The following is a 19,821-nucleotide window of genomic DNA, read 5'->3' as shown; positions in this document are numbered from 1 at the left end:
CTCCCCTTTTTTGGAATTTATTTCAGAATTTTGCTATTTGTGTTTCACATTGAGCTAAATAGAGAAATGTACTTATAATTCTATTACAGTATATAGTTAATGCATTTTTAAGTACATCTGTGGTAGTAAAGATAATTTCATAATAGAATACGAATTTCAATATAGTTTCTCTCTTTCTTTAGGGGATTTCGTAGTAATTCTATTTCTGTAATCCCTAATGGAGCATTTGGTGGAAATCCACTCTTAAAAACCATGTAAGTACTTTGGAAAGCTTTTTTTTTTTTTAACGTAAAATTTTGCTAAGCTGCCTCAATCATGCCAGACATCTGGACAGAGCGGGAAAATATCAGCTAAGTCTTTTGGGTATTTGGCATCTGTATGCAGAAAGATTTAGTGCTGAATGATTTTATGAATATTTTATGAACATTTACCTCTTCCTAATTTTGCAGCCATTTAAATGACAACCCTTTATCTTTTGTGGGGAACGCGGCCTTTCACAATCTGTCGGAGCTGCATTCTTTGTAAGTAGTACAGTAATCAAGGGGTTTTGGTTTTATTTTTGTTAGTCTTGCTTTTTCCTTTTGTCTGTGATGCCTGGAGTGGGATCGAGCTAACTTGTTTACGTGAACACTTTTAGCCAAGTTATCAACATTCCAGACTGAGTTGGAGGGATTTGGGAATGATTGTGTTTTTAGTACAGCGGTAATTCTTTAATTTGACCTAGGATGAGAATAAAATAGATTGTGAAACTCAAGTATAAAATACTGTCTTCTATAAGAATTTGTTTTATAACTCTCAGTTTCTTTTCTTCCCTTTTGTTTTTAAAGAGTCATTCGGGGTGCAGGCATGGTACAGGGATTTCCTAACCTGACTGGAACCATCAATTTAGAGAGCTTGTAAGTGTGGTCCTTTAAAAATTGGGGTTACACAGATAGTTGTGAAAAGGGGGTTGGGCATCATAAGAATAAGTATGGAAACAGATTGCAAGTTGTCATTGATCATATGAAAACATCTTTTAGCGTACCAATGAGAAAAGAAATTCCATTTAAAACAATTAGCAGATTTCAGATACCTACAAAGCTGGAAAGGATGCTTAATACACAGACAAAAGAATGAGAATCCAAAAGATCTTGACAGTGCTTGACACAGAGTAGGCACTCAGTAAATGTTTATTGATTGATTAAAACGTTGGGCTGGATCAAAGATGATGAAGTTTTCCGTAATAGGGATAAGTGCAAGGTTTTATGCTGAGGTGAAAAAGCAACTTCAAAACTATAAGATGGGGGAGGGAGGCTTGGCTAGAAAATTATTTTTGTTTTAAAAAGAGGAAGATCTGAGGGTTTTATTGAATTGCAAACTCCATGTGAGTTAGCATTGTGACATAGGATCCAGAAACCTCCCTAGGCTAGATAGAAGTGTAGTATCCAGCCCCTAAGGAGGCTATAGGCTCACTGTATTCTGCTCTTGTCTTTTACTACATCCAAAAGATTGTGTTCAGTTCTGGGCAGCAGATTTTACTTAAAATGGCAACAAACCTGAATATATCCAAAGGAGAATGACCGTTTTGGGGTGAGAGGACTGGCTATGGCTGCACAAGAAATGTTTTAGAGAGTTGGCCATGTTCAGCCCAGAGAAGACTTGAGGGCAGAGGGGGAGAGGATGTCTGGTTTTAGGTATTGGAAGGGCTGTTCTGGACGAGGGATTAGATTTACTTTGCATGGCCCCAGGGACCACAGCTCAGAGCAGTGGGTGATAATGGCAAAGAGGCAGATTTCAACTCAGTATAACCAGAAACTTGCTAATAATTCACATTGGCTCCAAGTGGAATGGCATGTTCAGGGAATTCTTCATCCCTGGGAGTCTTTCAAGTAGAGACTGGAGGACCCTCGTTAGAGATATGATCAGTGTTCACCTACGGTTTGGACTAAGTGATATCTGAGGTCCAGCCGTAGGATTCTGCAGTAGCCTCTCCTTTCTCTGATTCGTCTATCTCACAGCCACCAAATTAATCTTTCAGAAGCTTTCGTTAGGTCTCTGTTGCCACAAAGATGTTAGTGATTCCCCTTTACAGTAGGGTAAGACCCATCTTCCTTAGCCTGCCATTGAAGACCTGCTACAACGTGGCTCCAGCATTCCTACTGTTCTCCTTCAAAAATCCCTTCCCTAGAAGCAGAATAGTTTAATCACTAGTGTTCCCACATGCCACACTCATTTGTGTAGGGTTCTCTAAATCAGGAATGTACTCTCCACCCCACCCCCATTCCCGCCAATCTCTGCCCTTCCCTTATTTTTTCCATTTTCAAGTCCCAGCTCCTTGAAATCTTCTCATAACATATTTTGACCTAGAATTTAGCCTTTTCCCTCCCATAACTATTCATGGCAGTTGTTCCTATTGTAGGCTCCCGGTGAACTCTTTCTCTTCTTACTACTGCCCTCTGTCTCTTACTTAGTCAGGAAGACCCTTACTGTGTGATGCTGGGCAAGTCATTTAATTTCTCAGGGCAAAGGTTTCCTTACCTATAAAATGAGGGAGTTGGGCTCCACCTCAGATTGGTCTTTCAGCTCTAAGTCTATGATCCTGTGAAGTGAAAAGGGTGTCAATGAAAATGGTAGTCATGGGAATGGGAAAGAAGGGACAGATGGTTAAAAAATTTCATTTAAAGTAAAATGGACAGATCTGAGATTTAGCCTGGTGTAGTAGAGAGGTAGTGGATCTGGAACTAAAGAACCTAGGCTCAAATTCTACTTCTTCTGCTTATTAACCATGCAGTGGGCTAAATATTTATTTAGTCCACCTTTCTGTGCTTGAGTTTTCTCATCTGTAAAATAAGGGTTTGGACTAAATGACTCCTTAAGTCATTCCAGCTCAAAATATAAAATTCCTCAGTGATGACATAGGAATTTTCCAAAGATGGGGCCAGGGGAGATGGAGAAGGCAAAAAGGATTCCAAAGTGTTGAGCCTGCTGTCTTGATCACTGAGCATCAAAGACAGAAATAGGGAAGGAAGGAGGGACTGGTCAAAGATGATGGTTGAACTTTCCTTAACCGTCTGTATTGAAGATGGAATTTTTTTTGGACATTGTTAATGACATGCTTTACATGCATTGGTGAGTTGGTTTGGAAACCTAAAAGAAGAGTTCATTCATCTTGCTCAGCTCCTGAGTTTAGGTATTGGGATTGACAGAGCCTATATGCAAAGACCTGGAGTATTTACTTTTTTACATGAGTGAAATTCTCTTGATCTCTGTCACTTGTATGGGCTCTCAATAATGCAGTGTTTTTTCCACAGAACCTTAACAGGCACTAAGATAAGCAGTATACCCAGTAACCTGTGCCAAGATCGAAAGAAGCTGAAGACTTTGTAAGTTGGACTCTTACCTCCGTTGTCACTGCACACTTGAAAGAAGACCAAAGACTTGGATTATCTTTCAGGGTGCTTCCTCAGTTAGGGAAGGATTGTTTTAAGGCAGGCATTGTTTCTTGATTGGCTTCACCAGTGGAGGTGGGCAGAGGGATGGCTAGTCCAACTTGGGGGATACTGTGGAAAAAAAAGTGTTTGGATTTTGAAATGTGTTGGTATCTTGTTTGGGGAATTGACTTCAAATGAATAGATCTTGGGATTTCTGTGGACATCTAGCTCAGTGTGAGTCAAGAGGGCACTATGGCAACCTAGAGAGCTAATGAAGATCCTGGACTACATTAAGAGAGGCATAGTGTCCAAACGTGGTGTCTGCTATCCACAGAGACATTAAAATATGGTGCCCAGAACCAAAAAAAGAAACTATTTTGATGAGGGAAGAGTACATCAGGTCTGTCACCTCCCTTATTCTGGATACCATACCTCTACTAATGAAGCCCAATATCCCATTAGAGAGATAACATGGACAACTTCTGTCTTCAACTTGGGCATGTTCTTGGCAACTTAATTTGACAGTTTTCCAGTCAACTCTGTATGACAGTAAGTTGCAGAAAGTTGACCATCTGCATAGAGGGAATTTGCTCATTTGGGAATTCCCACACCAATGAAATCCCAGGTTCAGACAAAAAAAAAACTTACTTTTTGGAGCCACTGTCCTACTGTTGACTGAGGTGTTCTGCTCTGATTGGTTCAAATATCCCATGGTTCTGGGCGCCACATTTTAGCAAGTCAGTCAGTAAGCATTTATTCAGTGCTGCTTCTATGTCACATGCCACATTGGAGAGACAAGAGGCAAAAATAGTCTCTACCCTCAGGAAGCTCTCATTGTAATGAGGGAAATAGCATAGGCATAACTAGGTATACACAAAATCTCTACAGATTAGATGGAAGATCCTCTGAGACAGGGCATGGACAAACTGGAGCACATCTAGGTCGAAACGAGGGGAACCAGAATGGTGAGACTCTGCCTTTGAATGGCTGGTGGAAGGAACTGGGAGTTTTTAAGCTGTAGAAGGGAAGACCCATTGGGAACATGGCAGCTCTTTGTGAGTTTTTGAAGGTTTGTCACGTAGCAGAAAGACTAGCCTTGTTCTAATTGGTCCCAGAGACAGAGCTCAGAACAGTGAGTGGAAGCTACTGGTAGGGCATGTTTTGGTTTGAATGTAACCAAAAGTTTACATCAGACTTGAATTAGGGTTATCCCAAAGTGGTCTAAACTGCGCTTGGAAGTTGAAGAGTCTTTAGACCAAACCAGTCTCGACCCACTTCCTGAAGGTATGCCCAGACAAGGATGGGTTGGACCAGATGGACCTTCTGAAGTCCCAGAGTCTGAGATGCTCTGAAGAAAAGAAAGCTGAGCTTGGTGGCTATTCCACATTCCACTTCCTGAGCCCACCCTCTTCCTGCTCATTTACTCTTTGTCATGTTGCCCAGCTCCCATACGTACTTGTATTGCATCACCAGACTAAACAGAGCTGCCTTTTGGGAAATCTTTCTTGGTGCAAGGATGGGTTAAATGTTTGGGCTGACATGCTGCAGAACAATCAACAGAAATGAAAGTCAGATGCCACCAAGTAAACCTGTGATAATGACCCTAGTCAGTCTCCTTGCTCTTCCTCCTACACGATTCTCTGTCTCCCGACTTTATACACTTTTGCTGGCTCCCCTCTCACCCCCCAACACACACACCTGGAAATCTTTCCCTCCTCGGCTCTACTCCTTGGCTTCTTTCAAGTCCTAGCTAAAACCCCACCTTCCACAAAAGCCTCTCTGGATCCCCAACCATTCTAGTGTCTTCCCTCTGTTTATTGTCTTCAGTTGATCCTGTCAATCTCTTATTTGTACAGAGTTGTTTCATGTTGTGTTCCTCATTAGAGTGTGAGCTCCTTGAGAGCAGGGACTTATTTTAGGCCTTTCTTTGTGCCCCTAGCTCTTAGCTCAGTGCTTAATAAATGCTGATTGACTGACCAGGTGGCTTAGCCATCATTAGAAGGCCGGAATAACAAAAGAAACATGGCATGTCTAAATGGCGTGATACTGATTTTATGTACTTGTGAAACAGAGATTGTACTGGGACAAATTACAGTGGAGAATGTTGATATATGACTGTATTCTGAAAATCAGGCAATTTAAAGCCTCGATTTTTTTCATATTTAAATTTTTTTGTAACATGTTAAATGCACGCATACTTGAAGGTACATATGATGTGTCTAGTTATAACTATTTCAATATTTGGTGATATATGTCTGTATAATACATTTAAAGCATATATGCATATAGAATTATATATAGTTAGCATTTTCATTTTAGCAGTTCATTTTGCAAATGTTTAGAGGTGAAAAATGTTAAGCCTGCTTCAAGTCTCTGTATTATTTCTAGTCTTGGAAAATTCCTTGTTTTTCATGTGCATCAGGGACTGCTTTGGGGCCTTTTCATGGGTTTCGTAGACTGCTTTCTGTAACAGTGCATTGAATGAGAGTCTAAAGCAATCACCTTTTTTCTCCATCTTCAGGGACTTGTCTTACAACAATATACAAGAACTTCCGAGTTTTAATGGTTGTAGTGCTTTGGAAGAAATGTAAGTTAGTGTTTTCATTTATTCCTTATAATAATGACAACTCCTATTTCTGTATTGCTTTGGTGTTTACAACATGCTTTTCTCAGTGGTGTGAAGTGGTTCCAAATAGAATTTCCTCCATTTTCACATAGTAAAAGTTTCATAAATGCTTCCTGGATTAAGTTGAAGAAGAAATGATTGAGAACGTGCCATCATGTTTATAATTCTGCATCCAAAGAGCACTTTGGGGGCTTACAGAACCCTCCCTATGCCCCCAACCCTTCAAGGAGGGTAGTCAGAGATGACTCATGTGGCTCCATTTCCCCTGTCACTGATGGAGTAGGGAGTAATAGAGCTGGGGCTCACATTCAGAAGCCCAGGGTTCTTTTTCCTACATTACAAGAAGTTCAAATTCAAATCCAAAGCCCAGAAAAGGGAGCCCCCTGTTGCTTGTGTATAGATGTTGTCATGTTTAGGTACTCAGTTTTCACCTGTTGTATTTGTCAGGGAACAACAGGGAAATCTGCATGGTTTAGGAAATTTGGCCTGATTCTTGCCAAGAAGGTGATCTTTCTGTTCCTGAAGGTGGTGTAGCTAGATGAAGACTGGACTTGGAATCAGGGCAGACCAAGTTTTGACTCCTGCTTCCAGCAGGCAGTTATCAGCCGTGTGACCCTGGGCAAGTCTCCTCACCTGTAAAATGGGGATCATAATGGCACTTGCCTCCAGGGACTGTTGTCAGACCCAGTCAAAACAATATAAATAAAGCGCTTTGCCCGCCTTTAAAGTGCTGTATCAATGATAACTATCATCACTATTAGTTTTCTCACTCTGTAGCTCTACTACTTACTAACTGGGCAATGCGCTAAAGCTCTTTGGGTCTTATTTTCCTTATCTGTAAAACGGAGAGATTAGACCAATAACTACTAAGATTCCTTCCACCTCTGATTTTGAAAAGACTCTGTAAAAGGTCACATTCTAGTGACACAGGATAGAGACTGAATGAATACTGCCATATTCCTCCTTTAATGTGGATGTGTCTATCTGTCCTGAAATTTCTGTGAGATCTTAGATTTTGACCGTCATCTCATTTTGTAGATAAGGAAACTCAGGCGTAAAAAAATTAAGTGACTTGCCCAGAGTCTCATGGGTTGGAAGGAACTGAGGTTCTGGAATCTAGGTTTTAGAATTAGATGGGAAGGATCTTAGAAACCATATTGTCTAACCTCCTCATTTTACAGATGAGGAAACTGAGTCCCAGAAAGCTTAAGTGACTTGAACGCAGCTCCTCGGACTCTGGATTCAGGGCTTTTTTATACTTTTACCCAGTGCCTGTTACCTCCACGCTTGCTTGATACATGTAACTTGAGAGTGAATTAGGCTTTCTAATTGGCTTCTGCACCTCTCTGATCATATATTACTGAGGGTTGGGACTCGGAGAGTCATTTTTATTAGAATAAAGAGATTTGTAGAACTGACAGACATCTAGTCAGTGACTTGGGTAAGGACATACAGCTAGCTTAATGAGGTGGTTCCATCTTAGAGTCCAGAGGTCTTGAGGAACAGATGGTCTGTTAGTTTTTCCATTATGCCATGGGAATACTGTCATTACATTCCAGAAGAACAAGTTCAATAGTTTTGTCGGTTAATCAGCTTTCTAAACTTACTAAATTTGACCTTAGAAATGAAAACAAATTATTTTTCTTTTCCCAATATTTCAGTTCGTTACAACATAATCAGATCCATGAAATTAAAGAAAGCACCTTCCAAGGACTTACTTCCCTGCGTATCCTGTAAGTCTCTGGATTCTTATTGAAGCCAATCTTTATGAGCCTGTGAATTTATACACTAATTAAGAGGAATTTATATTGTTAGATGAATGCTATTTATAGACATTGCATTCCATTCTCTGTATATATTTTAGCTCAACCTTAAAATTATGGGACTTTAGAAATAATTGACTCGGTTTCTAACATTACCTATTAAATATAAAGAAAGTATATTTTTTGCAATTTACCTTCTCTTGTGGTCAAATACTTTCAGCAATTGTATAATTTTATTAGCATGTATGAATCCAGCAAAGTGTAGCTTTAAAAACATTCTTGGTTGGGAGGGCTTCTGTATAAACAATCCCCAAAGTTTTACTAGGGAGTAATTTGTACTGTTTAATTCACTAAAAGTAAGTTAGTGTGATGTTACAGCTGGAATATGAAAGCTTTGCCGTCACGAACAAAAATGTTTACAAGACAGAAGTTTGTCGCTCCGATAAACATTTTAAAACCAAGGTGATTTTCCCCCCATGCACAACATTCCACTAAGTCTGGCCTTGCCTTTGTGCCCTCTAGGGCTATTACCCTGCCCACCATTTCTTTACAGTCCCTTACTTCCTTCACATTCCAATTCCTATGGGAATTTTTTTTTAATCATTCCAGTTAGAGCTCAGGTATTCTTCAGATTACATTGCATTTATTGACCTGTGTAACTTTCAGATCCTGCAGTAAAAATGTAAGCTCCTTGAGAATAACAATCATTGTTAATTTTGTCTTCATATCCCTTCAACTTCAATGCTTTTGTGACACAATTGAGTAGAAACTAAATCACTTAACAGTCTGAAGTGAAATATAGAAGCGACGTCTTCCTGAAAAGTAGTCTAAGAAACAGAACTTAATGTTGTTTCTAATCTTAGTCTGTATGGACTCTCATTGTGAATAAGATATTTTTCTACAAGAAACATTTTAGAGATGATGTTGGGGGATCATTGAATCAGTCTCTTGCCCTGGCCTGCTAGATCTGTGCCTGTGGTTGGCAAGCCCGCTGATCCAGGCAGAAAAGCAAGAAAGGGGCCTGACTTATGGCTGCCATTGTCTTCATAGCACTGAAAAGCAACAGCAGACATGCTCTTGTTCCTCCATATTCTAGGACCCAACATGAGGAATTTTCCTATTTTCCCAGTGGATGAAATAAGGAAGGAGCTCTGTTGGCACAGTTGTTAAAAGTTCTACCAAGTCCAGATTTTCAGCTGTTAGTGATTATCACTTCCATGACTTATGAATTCTATAACATCCAATTTCTATATGTTACCTTTCCATATTCTGTCTATAAAATGTGACAGAGATATAACTCTTATTTCCTGCTTGGGAAAAGCCTATCTGAATCGCTCCTGGAATGCTATTGTTTGCATGTGTATCAGTATAGGTGTATTGATTGTTTGTCCTCTCTCAGGGCCTTATCACTGACCTTTGAGCAAGTAAATACTAGAAAACCTATTAATATTCTCAACCTTGTTATAAGCCAGACTTTCCCTCACCTAGGTAATAGTACCAAAGGTTATATAGTTTATATTTTTGAACTAGTTCCAGCATGATAAGGTTCAGAATATTCCCAACTGTTCTAAAATGGGCCAACTTAAGTCTGTACTGCTTAAGCACATTTCAGAGAGAAAGAGAGAAAGAGATACGGGTACAAAGGGCATGTTCAACAGACTCTTGAAAAATGTTTAAAAAGAATAGAGTTTTCTTTCTTATCAGAGTTGTTATATGACTACTGCAGTCCCTAAAGCAGGACAAGGGACTGACATTTTAAGGGCTTATGTGAGAAGATTAACATACTATTCTAATAATTGCAGAGATCTGAGTAGAAACCTGATCCGTGAAGTTCACAATGGAGCATTCATTAAGCTTGGGTCAATCACTAACCTGTAAGTAGGCAATTTTATACAGTCATAATATCCTTTATCACGGTAAAATACTGGGACTCTAGTGTCACTGAGCACTGGGGCCTTGTCAAGATATTTCCCCTTTTATTCTTGGTATGCCTCCCACCGAAGCAAGCTGTACTTTGGTTCTGATCTTGACAACACTGCATAATAATCATTTTTGAGAAAGTGATTGGACGTTTATTTGTCGAAGACTTGGATGTTCTGGTTTAAGCCACTAATGTTGTATCTTCATTGACGGCACTTACAGAAAGTCTTCATGTGACTAACACTACGGTATGTTAATCTAAAGTTTAATATTGCTTTTTGTTTTTTTTAGAGATATCAGTTTCAATCAGCTGACTTCATTTCCAACAGAAGGACTGAATGGGTTAAACCAGCTGAAACTGATGGGCAACTTTCATCTGAAAGAAGCATTATCAGCAAAGGACTTTGTGAATCTCAGGTATTCTCCCTCACCCCGCTCCCCCGCCATTTTTCTTTGTTAAAGAACATGAGATTGTAGATGTAGAGATGGAAGGGCTCTTAGAAGCCTTCAAGTCCAACCCTCTCATTTTACAGATGAGGAAACTGAGGCACAGAAAGGGTGCCTCAGCTAGAGGGCCCTGCAGCTAGAAAGTAGCTAAAGCGAGATTTGAATTTGGGCCTTTCTGACTCCAAGTCTCATCTGCTCTCAATTAAGTAGCATCCTGGTTGAGAGAGAAAATGAAATCCAGACTTTGTTCTGAGTTTTTCTAGGCAGCTTAATGCTTCTGTCATTCCCCTAATGTGTGCATAAAGAAATTATTTGGCCCCATTTTCTAGGACTGGAAGCTCGTGACGATGAGCGTCGTCCACAGGACAGGTTTGTTTGGCTTGTTCTCTGACATGGAGCAGAAATACTTGTTAGTCAGGATGTGGTAGTAAAATAGAAGATCAAGAAGATGAAGAAAATTATAAAAGAATTCTAAGGACGCATTAGACAGGTCGGTGTAGACAGATACAACATGAAAATTTGGATTTGTATCAAAGACAAGCAGGAGCTGTATGGATTATTTACAAAAAGACTCGATAATACCTGTAGAATTGTAGAGATAATCATCGTCATCATAATGGCTAGCATTTATGTATTGCCTTAAGATTTGCAAAAGGCTTAACAAATAACACCTGACTTTATCTAATTCACACCAACCCTTAGAAGACTAAGGCCCAGATAGTGATTTGCATGAGCTTACCTAGGTTAGGTAGGCCGTGGAAGATCCAGGATTTGGACCCTGGTGCAAAGCTGGGATTTTAGCCTAGATTCTCTGAATCACAGAACCTGGATTTAGGGTTAAAAGATATGTGAGGTCGTCAAAATGAAGCTTGGCAATGGAATGATTTACTTGCCCCAGATCCCAGAGGGGGAGACCCTGATTCTAATCCATTTTTCTTCCCTTTGTTCTGATGCCTCTCTAAATCTAATCCTTATCCCACTGCCCACCACAAGCTCTCCTGTAACATGTTTTAAGTGTGGTCTTATTTACAAACTTTGGAGCATTTTTCATATAAAGTTGGGCACCCCTCTTTTTCCTGACTACTATATATTGTGGTTTAAGGCTCTGTAAATTTGTCTGCATGTGAGTTATTAGTCACCAAGTGTGTCTTGGGGTCAGTCACTGGGGCCTTGCTGGGAATACAAAGACAAGCCCAAAAGAAAGACAATTCCCACCTTCAAGGATCTTACCTCCCCATTTTAATGAGGGACAATATCCCATAAAAGGGAACTGAAAAGTGGGGAGGGCGAGGTCTGGAGGAGGTACCCACAAGGCTGTGTGGGAGAAAAATTCAGGGTCAAAAGGAGAAGAATGAAGGAGCGAGCAGGGCTGGCCTGGCCACTTTCTCAAAATGGAGTTTCTGGGAGGAGCTTGTAATCAGAAGAGGAGGCTGCAGGGATAGAGGGATCTTCCAGGGGGAGGTGTGGGCAGAGTGGATAAGTCTGGAGTCAGGAAGGGATCCAGGAGGGGAGTTTACTGTGTGACCTAAGAATTCATCACCTTATGTTCCCAGCTGATGATGAGCTTATCTGAACTTAACTAGACTGGTCCTTGGACAGCAGGCCCACAGTCCACCCCGAGGTTCATACTTGAAGTATTTCTAACTTGGTGTAGGGTTATTCCAGTGTTCATGCTCCATGGGTACAGTTTTTTGTGTAACCCCTGTGATGCAAGTACTGTGCCTTTAGCTGATTCATGAGAATGCAGACACACACAGACACACACACACACCCCAGAGTTCTTTAGTGGTTTGATGTAGATTCCAAAAGCTCTTGTTTCCTTTTGATTTAGGTCTTTATCTGTGCCATATGCTTACCAGTGCTGTGCGTTTTGGGGTTGTGATTCTTACACAGACTCAAACACAGATGATGCCACCCTCCCAGACCACAGTGTTTCCTCCAACCAGGAAAAAGGCAAGTGCTTTATAAAACTCGAGGGAAACCCTCTCTTTGAGGGAGCAGTTGCTTCTGTTACTGTCGTTAGCAAATGAAAAATGACTTTTTGTTTGTGGTGTTTATACTATGTGAATGAATGCAAAAAAAGAGAAAATAGAAGAAGCTGCATCCTAAAGCAGGCAGGACTCTCAGTGAGATTTAATATAAATTCTTATTTAAGAAAACTTTGGATTTGTCATGTATGGACAGATGTTTTTCTGATTATCAGCTTTGGTCAAAAACATGATTGTATGTTACATTCTCTGGTATAGCTGACCCAGCAGATCTCACGGGGAGGACTGAGAAAGAAGAACACAGCCAGACAATTATCCACTGTACTCCTGCAACAGGTAGGGTCAGCGTTTTTGGTGATTGCTGTTTTTATTTCATCTCCTCCAAACCTTCTGGGGCTTCTGAAATAAGGATCTCTCCCTGCATTCGGTGGGGGGATGGGGCAATTCAGGGTGTCCCAAGAACTTATTAAACACTTAGAAACTTCCTTTATTATTTTTTTTTAATCAGTGTAATCAGTATACCAGAGGGGGAAGAAACGGTGTTTTTGCTTTTTCTTTTAAAAAAGAAGAACATTTAAAAATTCCTAGAATCCAGCAGCTGTGACATCCTAGGATCTTGGGATTTCGAAGTCAGTAAATCAGCAAGCATTTATAAAGGCTTATTATAATTCCAGGCCCCGTGCTGAGCTCTTTACAAATATTCTCTCATTTGATCCTCACAGTGACCTTGAGAGGTAGATGCTATTATCATAACTATTTTGCAGTTGAGGAAACTGAGGCAGTTAAGTGGCCACCCACGGTCAGACCATAGGAAGTATTGAACTCAAGTTCTCCTGACCCCAGGCCTAGTGCTCTATCCACTGAGCCGCCTAGCTGCCTATTAAAGCTCAAAGCCGCCTTAAGACTTTTGGAACACCCTGTTTAATAGCTCACATTCCTCTTGCGTCTTTACAACGTATGGTTGCCTTCTTCATAACCACCCTGTGAAGGTAGGACGTGCAAATATTAATTTTCACATTTTATAAAATGAAGAAATTGAGACTTATGGAGGATAAATGAGAATTCCCCATCCAGTAAGTGGCAGAGTTGGGATTTGAATTCTGGTCTCCTTGGTCAGTCAACAAGCATTTATAAAGTTGCCTGCAATGCACCGGTGCTAGATACTAGAGACAGATGTGTGGAATGGAACAGGCCCTGTCCTCAGGGAACTTAAATCCTAATGGAGACAAAATCCATCACTCCAAGGCCAGGGTTCTTGTCTTCTCTGTTAGAATGTGCACTCCTTGAGGACAGGGGCTAGTGTTTTCGCCTTTCTGTGTATCCCAGTACTTCCTGTAGTGCTTGACACGTAGTAACCCCTTAATAGATGCTAGTCAACTGACTGACTTAGATTCCCAGATTCTGAGATGACACGGTTGCTGAAATCATAAGAATTTTGAATGTTCTTATTAAAAAAAAGAACGCTTTCCCCCCACCCCCAACAGTCACTGATTACATTGATTAAAAAAAAAGAGGAAGCTACTAAGCAAAAAGTGCATTTGTTGATGTCAGACTTTGATTTCCAGAGAGGAAGAGCAGCTAGTGAAGAGTGATTTGAAATTTTACTTTGAAAGGAAAGATGAAGAAATAAAATGTATCTGATAGAATTTGTTTGATCTCTGTTAGATCTATTTGATGGTACAGTAGCATAGCCTGAGGCCTTAAGTTCAAGACGGAGAATCAAAACCACTAACTTTTAGGTTGGGGTTTTTTTTTTTCCTGACTCATTGGAACCTGGGGCAGATAGGGAGAAAAGCCACCCTTCATGACTAGAAGAAGGGCTGTGCTTGTGGTCGAACCCTGGACCACACTCTGAAGTTTGATTTTTGGAAATGGAGGAAGAACCTCATTTCACTCATTAGCAGAGTATGGAAGCACCAGCCCTCAGATAAGCAAGAGTTTGACCTTTTTGCTGCTACCAGCTTCTGTGTAACTTGCATCTCTTGAGTTTCTGTTGGCTTAATGACCAGATACTCCCTTCTGTACCTGTAGAGCTGGGCATTTCTCCACTGTCCTGTCAGTCCAAAAAGGACTGATATGCAGAAAGGCTTCATGCTTTCTGGGGGAGCCCCCTGTCTTCCCACCCCATTCCATCCACTGTGGTCAGTCACCAGGCTGAGGTTTCCCCTGGTGATTTCAATTTACTCCCTCTCAGAGGGTGGTCTGGACTGAGGCTGTGGGGATGTGGCTTTATAGGGTGTAACATAAACAGAGATTATTTCCAATTTCCTCAACTATTAAAAAAAGAAGTTAATAAAATTGACCTACCTCATCCTGAGTTCATGTCATCTTAGTGACCTGCTTGTCCACACCAGGTATCCCATATCTTTGTATTCTCTGTGGCACCTAAGGGGCCTGACATTTAGTCAAGACTCTTAAGAGTATTTGTTGAATGAATAAGAATACAAAGTGTTCTACAAATCTTATGTAACATGTTTCACTTTGTGAATTAGGTCTCGCCAAAGTCTACAAGAAACAGTCCACAGGGCTGTTAAATTTACAGTCACCATAAGCTTGACAACAGTTTTTTGTTGATCTGTGGAACAAATTTTCCTCATTTTAGCTGAAAATTTATTTTTCCTGTGTCGGTTGGGAGCAAGGTTAGAGTTGAATGGTTCCAGTTCTTTAATGTGGAATGGTTGATGGGGCCTATGGAACTCAGGTCTTGATCTTCGGTTGTTTCTATGAAGAGAGTTTTTCAGAGTTGTAGGCTGGCCTGCTCATGTTGCTTATCAAGGCAGGCTTTCCTGACAGTTCACATCTGGAGAGAGAGAACATGTAAGAAAATGTTTCCACGAAAACCCGAGGCTTGGTGCTTTCTATCAGACACCCCCGGTATGGGGTTTCTCCTTGGGGTTGCTTTATAAGGACTACAGCATGGCATGTATTGGGTTGCTGGTGTGCCAGAATTAATTACTGGTGCCTGGACAAGTGTATTAATGCAGAATGAGGCAGAACTGAGCACCTTCTTGTATTCTGCAAACTCTTTGAGTGGTACCACATTATAGTGGGAAGATTGATGAACTTAGAGTCAGGAGCCTAATTACTCTGGGATCTTGACCAAGCTATTTAACCATTTTAGGTCTCAGTTTCCCCACTTGGGAGGAGAGAGTTATCTACTGCCTCAGGAGGTTGTTATGGGCTTGCAGTGAGATAATAGATGTGAAAGCCCTTACAGGACACACAAAAAAAACTTTCTTCTAAACTTAACAAACCCCCAAGTAGAATGGGCCTTTCCCTGTACAGAGTAGAATGCTCATGAAACTGCAGATCTCTATTATATCTGGCTTCCTTTTCCTTTTAAGTACATAGCTTTCAAAGCTGTCTTTCTTTCTGGCCTCCCTTCTGTTCTTTCCCAGAATTTTCTTTTTCTTCTCTTTTTTTTTTCCTACTTTATCTATAGCCCTCTGTCTCTCCTCTGCACCACCTCTGCCACCCCTGCCACCCCCAATCCTTCCCACCATTGGAAAAGGAAAAAGAAAGCCCTTATAGTAAATATACATAGTCAAGCAAAACACATTCCCACATTTTCGGTTCAGAAATGTATGTCTTATTGTGCTCCTGGAGTCCATTATATCCCTGACAGGAGTGGGAGGGAGCATGCTTCACCATTAGTCCTGGTATCATGGTTGATCATTGCATCGATCAGAGTTCTTAAGTATTTCAAAGTTTTTTGGCTTTACAGTGTTATTATCGTATAAATTGTATTCCCGGTTCTGTTCACTTCACAAATGCATCAGTCCATAAAAGACTTCCCAGGTTTCTCTGAAACCATTTTATCCCTTCTTAAGACACAGTTATTATCCAGTAAAGTATCATAATTTGGCTATTCCCTAATAGATGGATACCTGCTTAGTTTCTTTGCTACTACCAAAAATAAAAAAGCTGCTGTAAATGTTTTTGTACATATGGGGCCTTATGAAAACGCTTTGGAGGACATAGGTGCATTATAGATAAGTATAAGGAGAACTTTAAAATGTCATCGATGACCATAATAATTCCTTGAAATAAATCTTAGCAGACACTCAAAGTAATTATTTCAGATTAGTTCTAAATTGTTCTTAGAAAGCATCTGTCATTTTCAGTTTAAAGTTAATTCACTAAAGCACATGAGTTCTAGAAGCAGAAAAATGGTCTTTAATTTTTAGGATGAAGCATGTACCTGAAACACCTTCATTTTTTAAAAACTGCCCTTTCTCCCCACCCCCCCTTCTTTTTCCTCTTAGGTGCCTTTAAGCCCTGTGAATATCTTTTGGGGAGCTGGATGATCCGTCTCACTGTGTGGTTTATTTTCTTGGCCGCGTTGTTTTTCAACCTGCTTGTCCTTGTAACGACATTTGCAGCTCGTGCTCCATGGCCTTCCTCCAAGCTGTTCATAGGCCTGATTTCTGTGTCTAATTTACTCACAGGAGTCTATACTGGCATTTTAACTTTCCTGGATGCCGTCTCTTGGGGAAGATTTGCTGAGTTTGGGATCTGGTGGGAGACCGGCAATGGTTGCAAAGTTGCTGGCTTCCTTGCAGTGTTTTCGTCAGAAAGTGCCATATTTTTATTGATGCTAGCAGCTGTTGAACGAAGCTTATCTGCCAAGGAGATCCTGAAAAATGGGAAGAGCAACCGTGTCAGACAGTTCCAGGTGGCCGCTGTGTTGGCGTTTGTGTGTGCTGCGGTGGCCGGGTGTTTGCCCCTCTTCCACAGAGGAGAATATTCTGCGTCTCCCCTCTGCTTGCCCTTCCCCACTGGTGAAACCGCTTCCTTGGGGTTTACTGTCACCCTGGTGCTCCTCAACTCATTAGCATTTCTCCTAATGGCTATTATCTACACCAAACTTTACTGCAACCTGGAAAAAGAGGACCTTTCGGAGCACTCCCAGGCTAGCATGATCAAGCATGTTGCTTGGCTCATATTCACCAACTGCATCTTTTTTTGCCCTGTTGCTTTTTTCTCGTTTGCACCGTTGATTACTGCAATTTCCGTCAGCCCAGAGATCATGAAGTCGGTCACTTTGATATTTTTCCCGTTGCCTGCTTGCCTGAATCCAGTCCTGTACGTTTTCTTCAACCCCAAATTTAAGGAAGACTGGAAGTTACTGCGGCGACACATGACCAGGAAGAATGGGTCTGTAGCCGTTTCCGTCAGTAGCCAAGGCGGTTGTGTGACCCAGGATTTCTACTATGACTGTGGCATGTATTCACACTTGCAGGGAAACCTGACCGTGTGTGACTGTTGTGAATCGTTCCTTCTGACAAAGCCAGTGTCGTGCAAACACTTAATTAAATCACACAGCTGTCCTGCATTGGCTGTGGCACCTTGCCAGCGACCAGATGGCTATTGGTCCGACTGTGGGACTCAATCTGCTCACTCTGATTACGCAGATGAGGAAGACTCATTTGTATCGGACAGTTCAGACCAAGTGCAGGCCTGTGGGCGTGCCTGCTTCTATCAGAGTAGGGGATTCCCTTTGGTCCGCTATGCTTATAATATACCAAGAGTTAAAGACTGAAAAACACTGTTAATAAGTTATTCTTTTGTCACCCCCTCCCTCAAACCCCCCTTTAAAAAGTAAAAGTATGGTTTTTCTCAAGTAAGTGTACACTATTTCTGAATTTTCATTGGGAAAGCACTTCTATTGTTCCTGCCTGGTGTCACTAATAAGAAGGTGACAGGGTATTTCTCGTACCATACATTTTCAAAGAACAGGGGCCTAAATTGTAATCAATGAAGATACCATTTCCAAGTACTGTTCTTCCTTTGATATGGTTTTCTAACTTGAAAGACTTTAATGTATCCTAATTGTATTTTGCTTCATCTGATTTGCAAGAGACAAGTTCATCACCACTTCCCTTTTAAGCACAAGGTAAAGAACAGCTGTTAATATTAGAAAATTAGTTTAAAATGTGACTTCCTATAAGGAAAAAAAAATTCCTTGCTAATTTTGTATAGTGTTTTCAGCATTAATCTCAGGACAATGTAGTGCAGAGCCAATAAGGGAATGTCTCCCAGATAGAACTGTGAGGGGGTATAGGCATCAAAACTTGGGTTTATGTTTCAGTATTTGACTTACCAGAATAAGACTTTGTTTAAAGAGTTGATGAGCCCCCAAATTTGTGAAGGCTATTAAGTTAAAAATATTAACAGCTGTCAGATTACAGTAGACCCTGAATGGTTTACTTCTATTAAAATGGTTTTACTGAAATTTTTTTTCCTACATATTTTGAGATTGTTGAGATCCTTTTACCAGAAGATCTTAAAGGACTAAAATGAGTAGAATTAATTGGTCTAAAATGATCGAGATGGGATTTTTTCATCGTACCTAAGATATTTCAGAGATTCATCTGGTTCTTCTAAGACAACATTCTCGTCAGATCATGGGCCCTAAAGATATTTTCCAATTTGCATGGCATGGTATCTGTTTATATGTTGATTTATACTGAAATCACAGTAGGCTTTGGGAAATGGATAAATTTCGTTGGAAGAAACTCAGACTAAGTGATTCAAAGTACTTAAACAGATAGTTCCTAGTATACTAGGTTCTCCCATTACCTAAGGTACTCTCAGGAACCCGCATCAATTTTTCTTAGCATTCTTATAGTTCCCAAAAGTGTACCTAATTTATAAGCAGGGAGTAGCTTAGATACTGGGAAGATCTAGTGAGATAAGATAGGGTAAAGGTATCATTGAAGGTTGAAAAAGCTTTTGTCTTAAGTTAAAAAAAAACACCCCTAATTTACCAAGTTTTAGTTGGTGGGCCTGTAGTTCAAGACAATCTGAAGTCTCATAACCAGTCACAGCTGTCCAATGTATGTTTTGAACCGTAGGCTCAATCAGTAGCCAACCCACTGCCATACCAGTTATTCTGGAAATATGAAAAAAAATTTAAGCTAGATTGCAGTTTTAAAGTTTAAACTGTATATACTGTGCATATAATGAATTTTTATCTTTGTATGTAAATTATTTGATAGAACATATGATGGGAAATGTGGCTTCAGTTCATTTCGTTAATTAAAGCTACCTCCTAAGCAATAGTGGCTGCCAGTAGCAGAATGTTAAATTGTGGTTTCTATCCTTTTTGTTTGCATTGTAAATAATCTTGGTTGTACATTGTCAGTGTAATAAAAAAAAACAAACCCAGAATCTTTGTATATCAAAATCATGTAGTTTGTACAAAAAAATACGGGAGGGATTTATTTACTGGTTGCTATCATTTTGTAAGAGCAACTGTTCACAAGTTTTAAAAATTGCTGTTTGTATATTTACACATCTCCTAAATATTAAATATTACATTGGTAAAGAATGCCTTGTTAAAATCATTTTTGCATTTTTTTTAAGGCTCAGGTTACTGAAAACATTTTCCTCTTAGACTTTTTTTTTTTTAAAAAAAAGAAAAATCACGATTGCAGACATTCATTGCTTCTTTCATCTGTGTGGATACCTCCTCTACACCCAGATTGCAGCGGACACCACCCACCTAGATGGTTTCATGAGTTGGTGTAGCCAAAGAAGTTCACCACCTGGAAGCTAACCTTCTGGTGGCAAAACTCTCCAAACTTAGCTAGGCTGGTTTTTGTAAGGTCTGTTGGCTTGCAACTTTTTCTTTTTCAAAATCACTTTTATAGAGGCAGTTAGAT

The 19,821-nt window shown here is 40.3% G+C and overlaps 1 protein-coding gene across 2 annotated transcripts in view; it reads left to right on the top strand.

Annotated features, from left to right (window-relative positions):
• LGR4 (leucine rich repeat containing G protein-coupled receptor 4) overlaps window positions 1-19,487 on the top strand; it is a 127,432-nt gene extending 107,945 nt beyond the window's left edge. For both annotated transcript variants that reach the window (XM_036762826.1, XM_036762827.1), the window contains exons 8-18: window positions 183-254; window positions 450-521; window positions 828-896; window positions 3,291-3,362; window positions 5,932-5,997; window positions 7,698-7,769; window positions 9,602-9,673; window positions 10,011-10,136; window positions 11,998-12,119; window positions 12,413-12,490; window positions 16,420-19,487. In XM_036762826.1, the coding sequence (XP_036618721.1) occupies window positions 183-254; window positions 450-521; window positions 828-896; window positions 3,291-3,362; window positions 5,932-5,997; window positions 7,698-7,769; window positions 9,602-9,673; window positions 10,011-10,136; window positions 11,998-12,119; window positions 12,413-12,490; window positions 16,420-17,696 (2,098 nt within the window). In that variant the 3' untranslated portion in view covers window positions 17,697-19,487. The remainder of the gene's footprint in view (window positions 1-182; window positions 255-449; window positions 522-827; window positions 897-3,290; window positions 3,363-5,931; window positions 5,998-7,697; window positions 7,770-9,601; window positions 9,674-10,010; window positions 10,137-11,997; window positions 12,120-12,412; window positions 12,491-16,419) is intronic.
• The last annotated feature ends 334 nt before the right edge of the window (window positions 19,488-19,821 follow it).

This window comes from Trichosurus vulpecula, chromosome 6 (assembly GCF_011100635.1).
Source record: "Trichosurus vulpecula isolate mTriVul1 chromosome 6, mTriVul1.pri, whole genome shotgun sequence".
NCBI classification, from domain to species: Eukaryota; Metazoa; Chordata; class Mammalia; order Diprotodontia; family Phalangeridae; genus Trichosurus; species Trichosurus vulpecula.
Note: the sequence above shows the minus strand (reverse complement) of the source record. Positions and strands in the feature narration are given on the sequence as shown.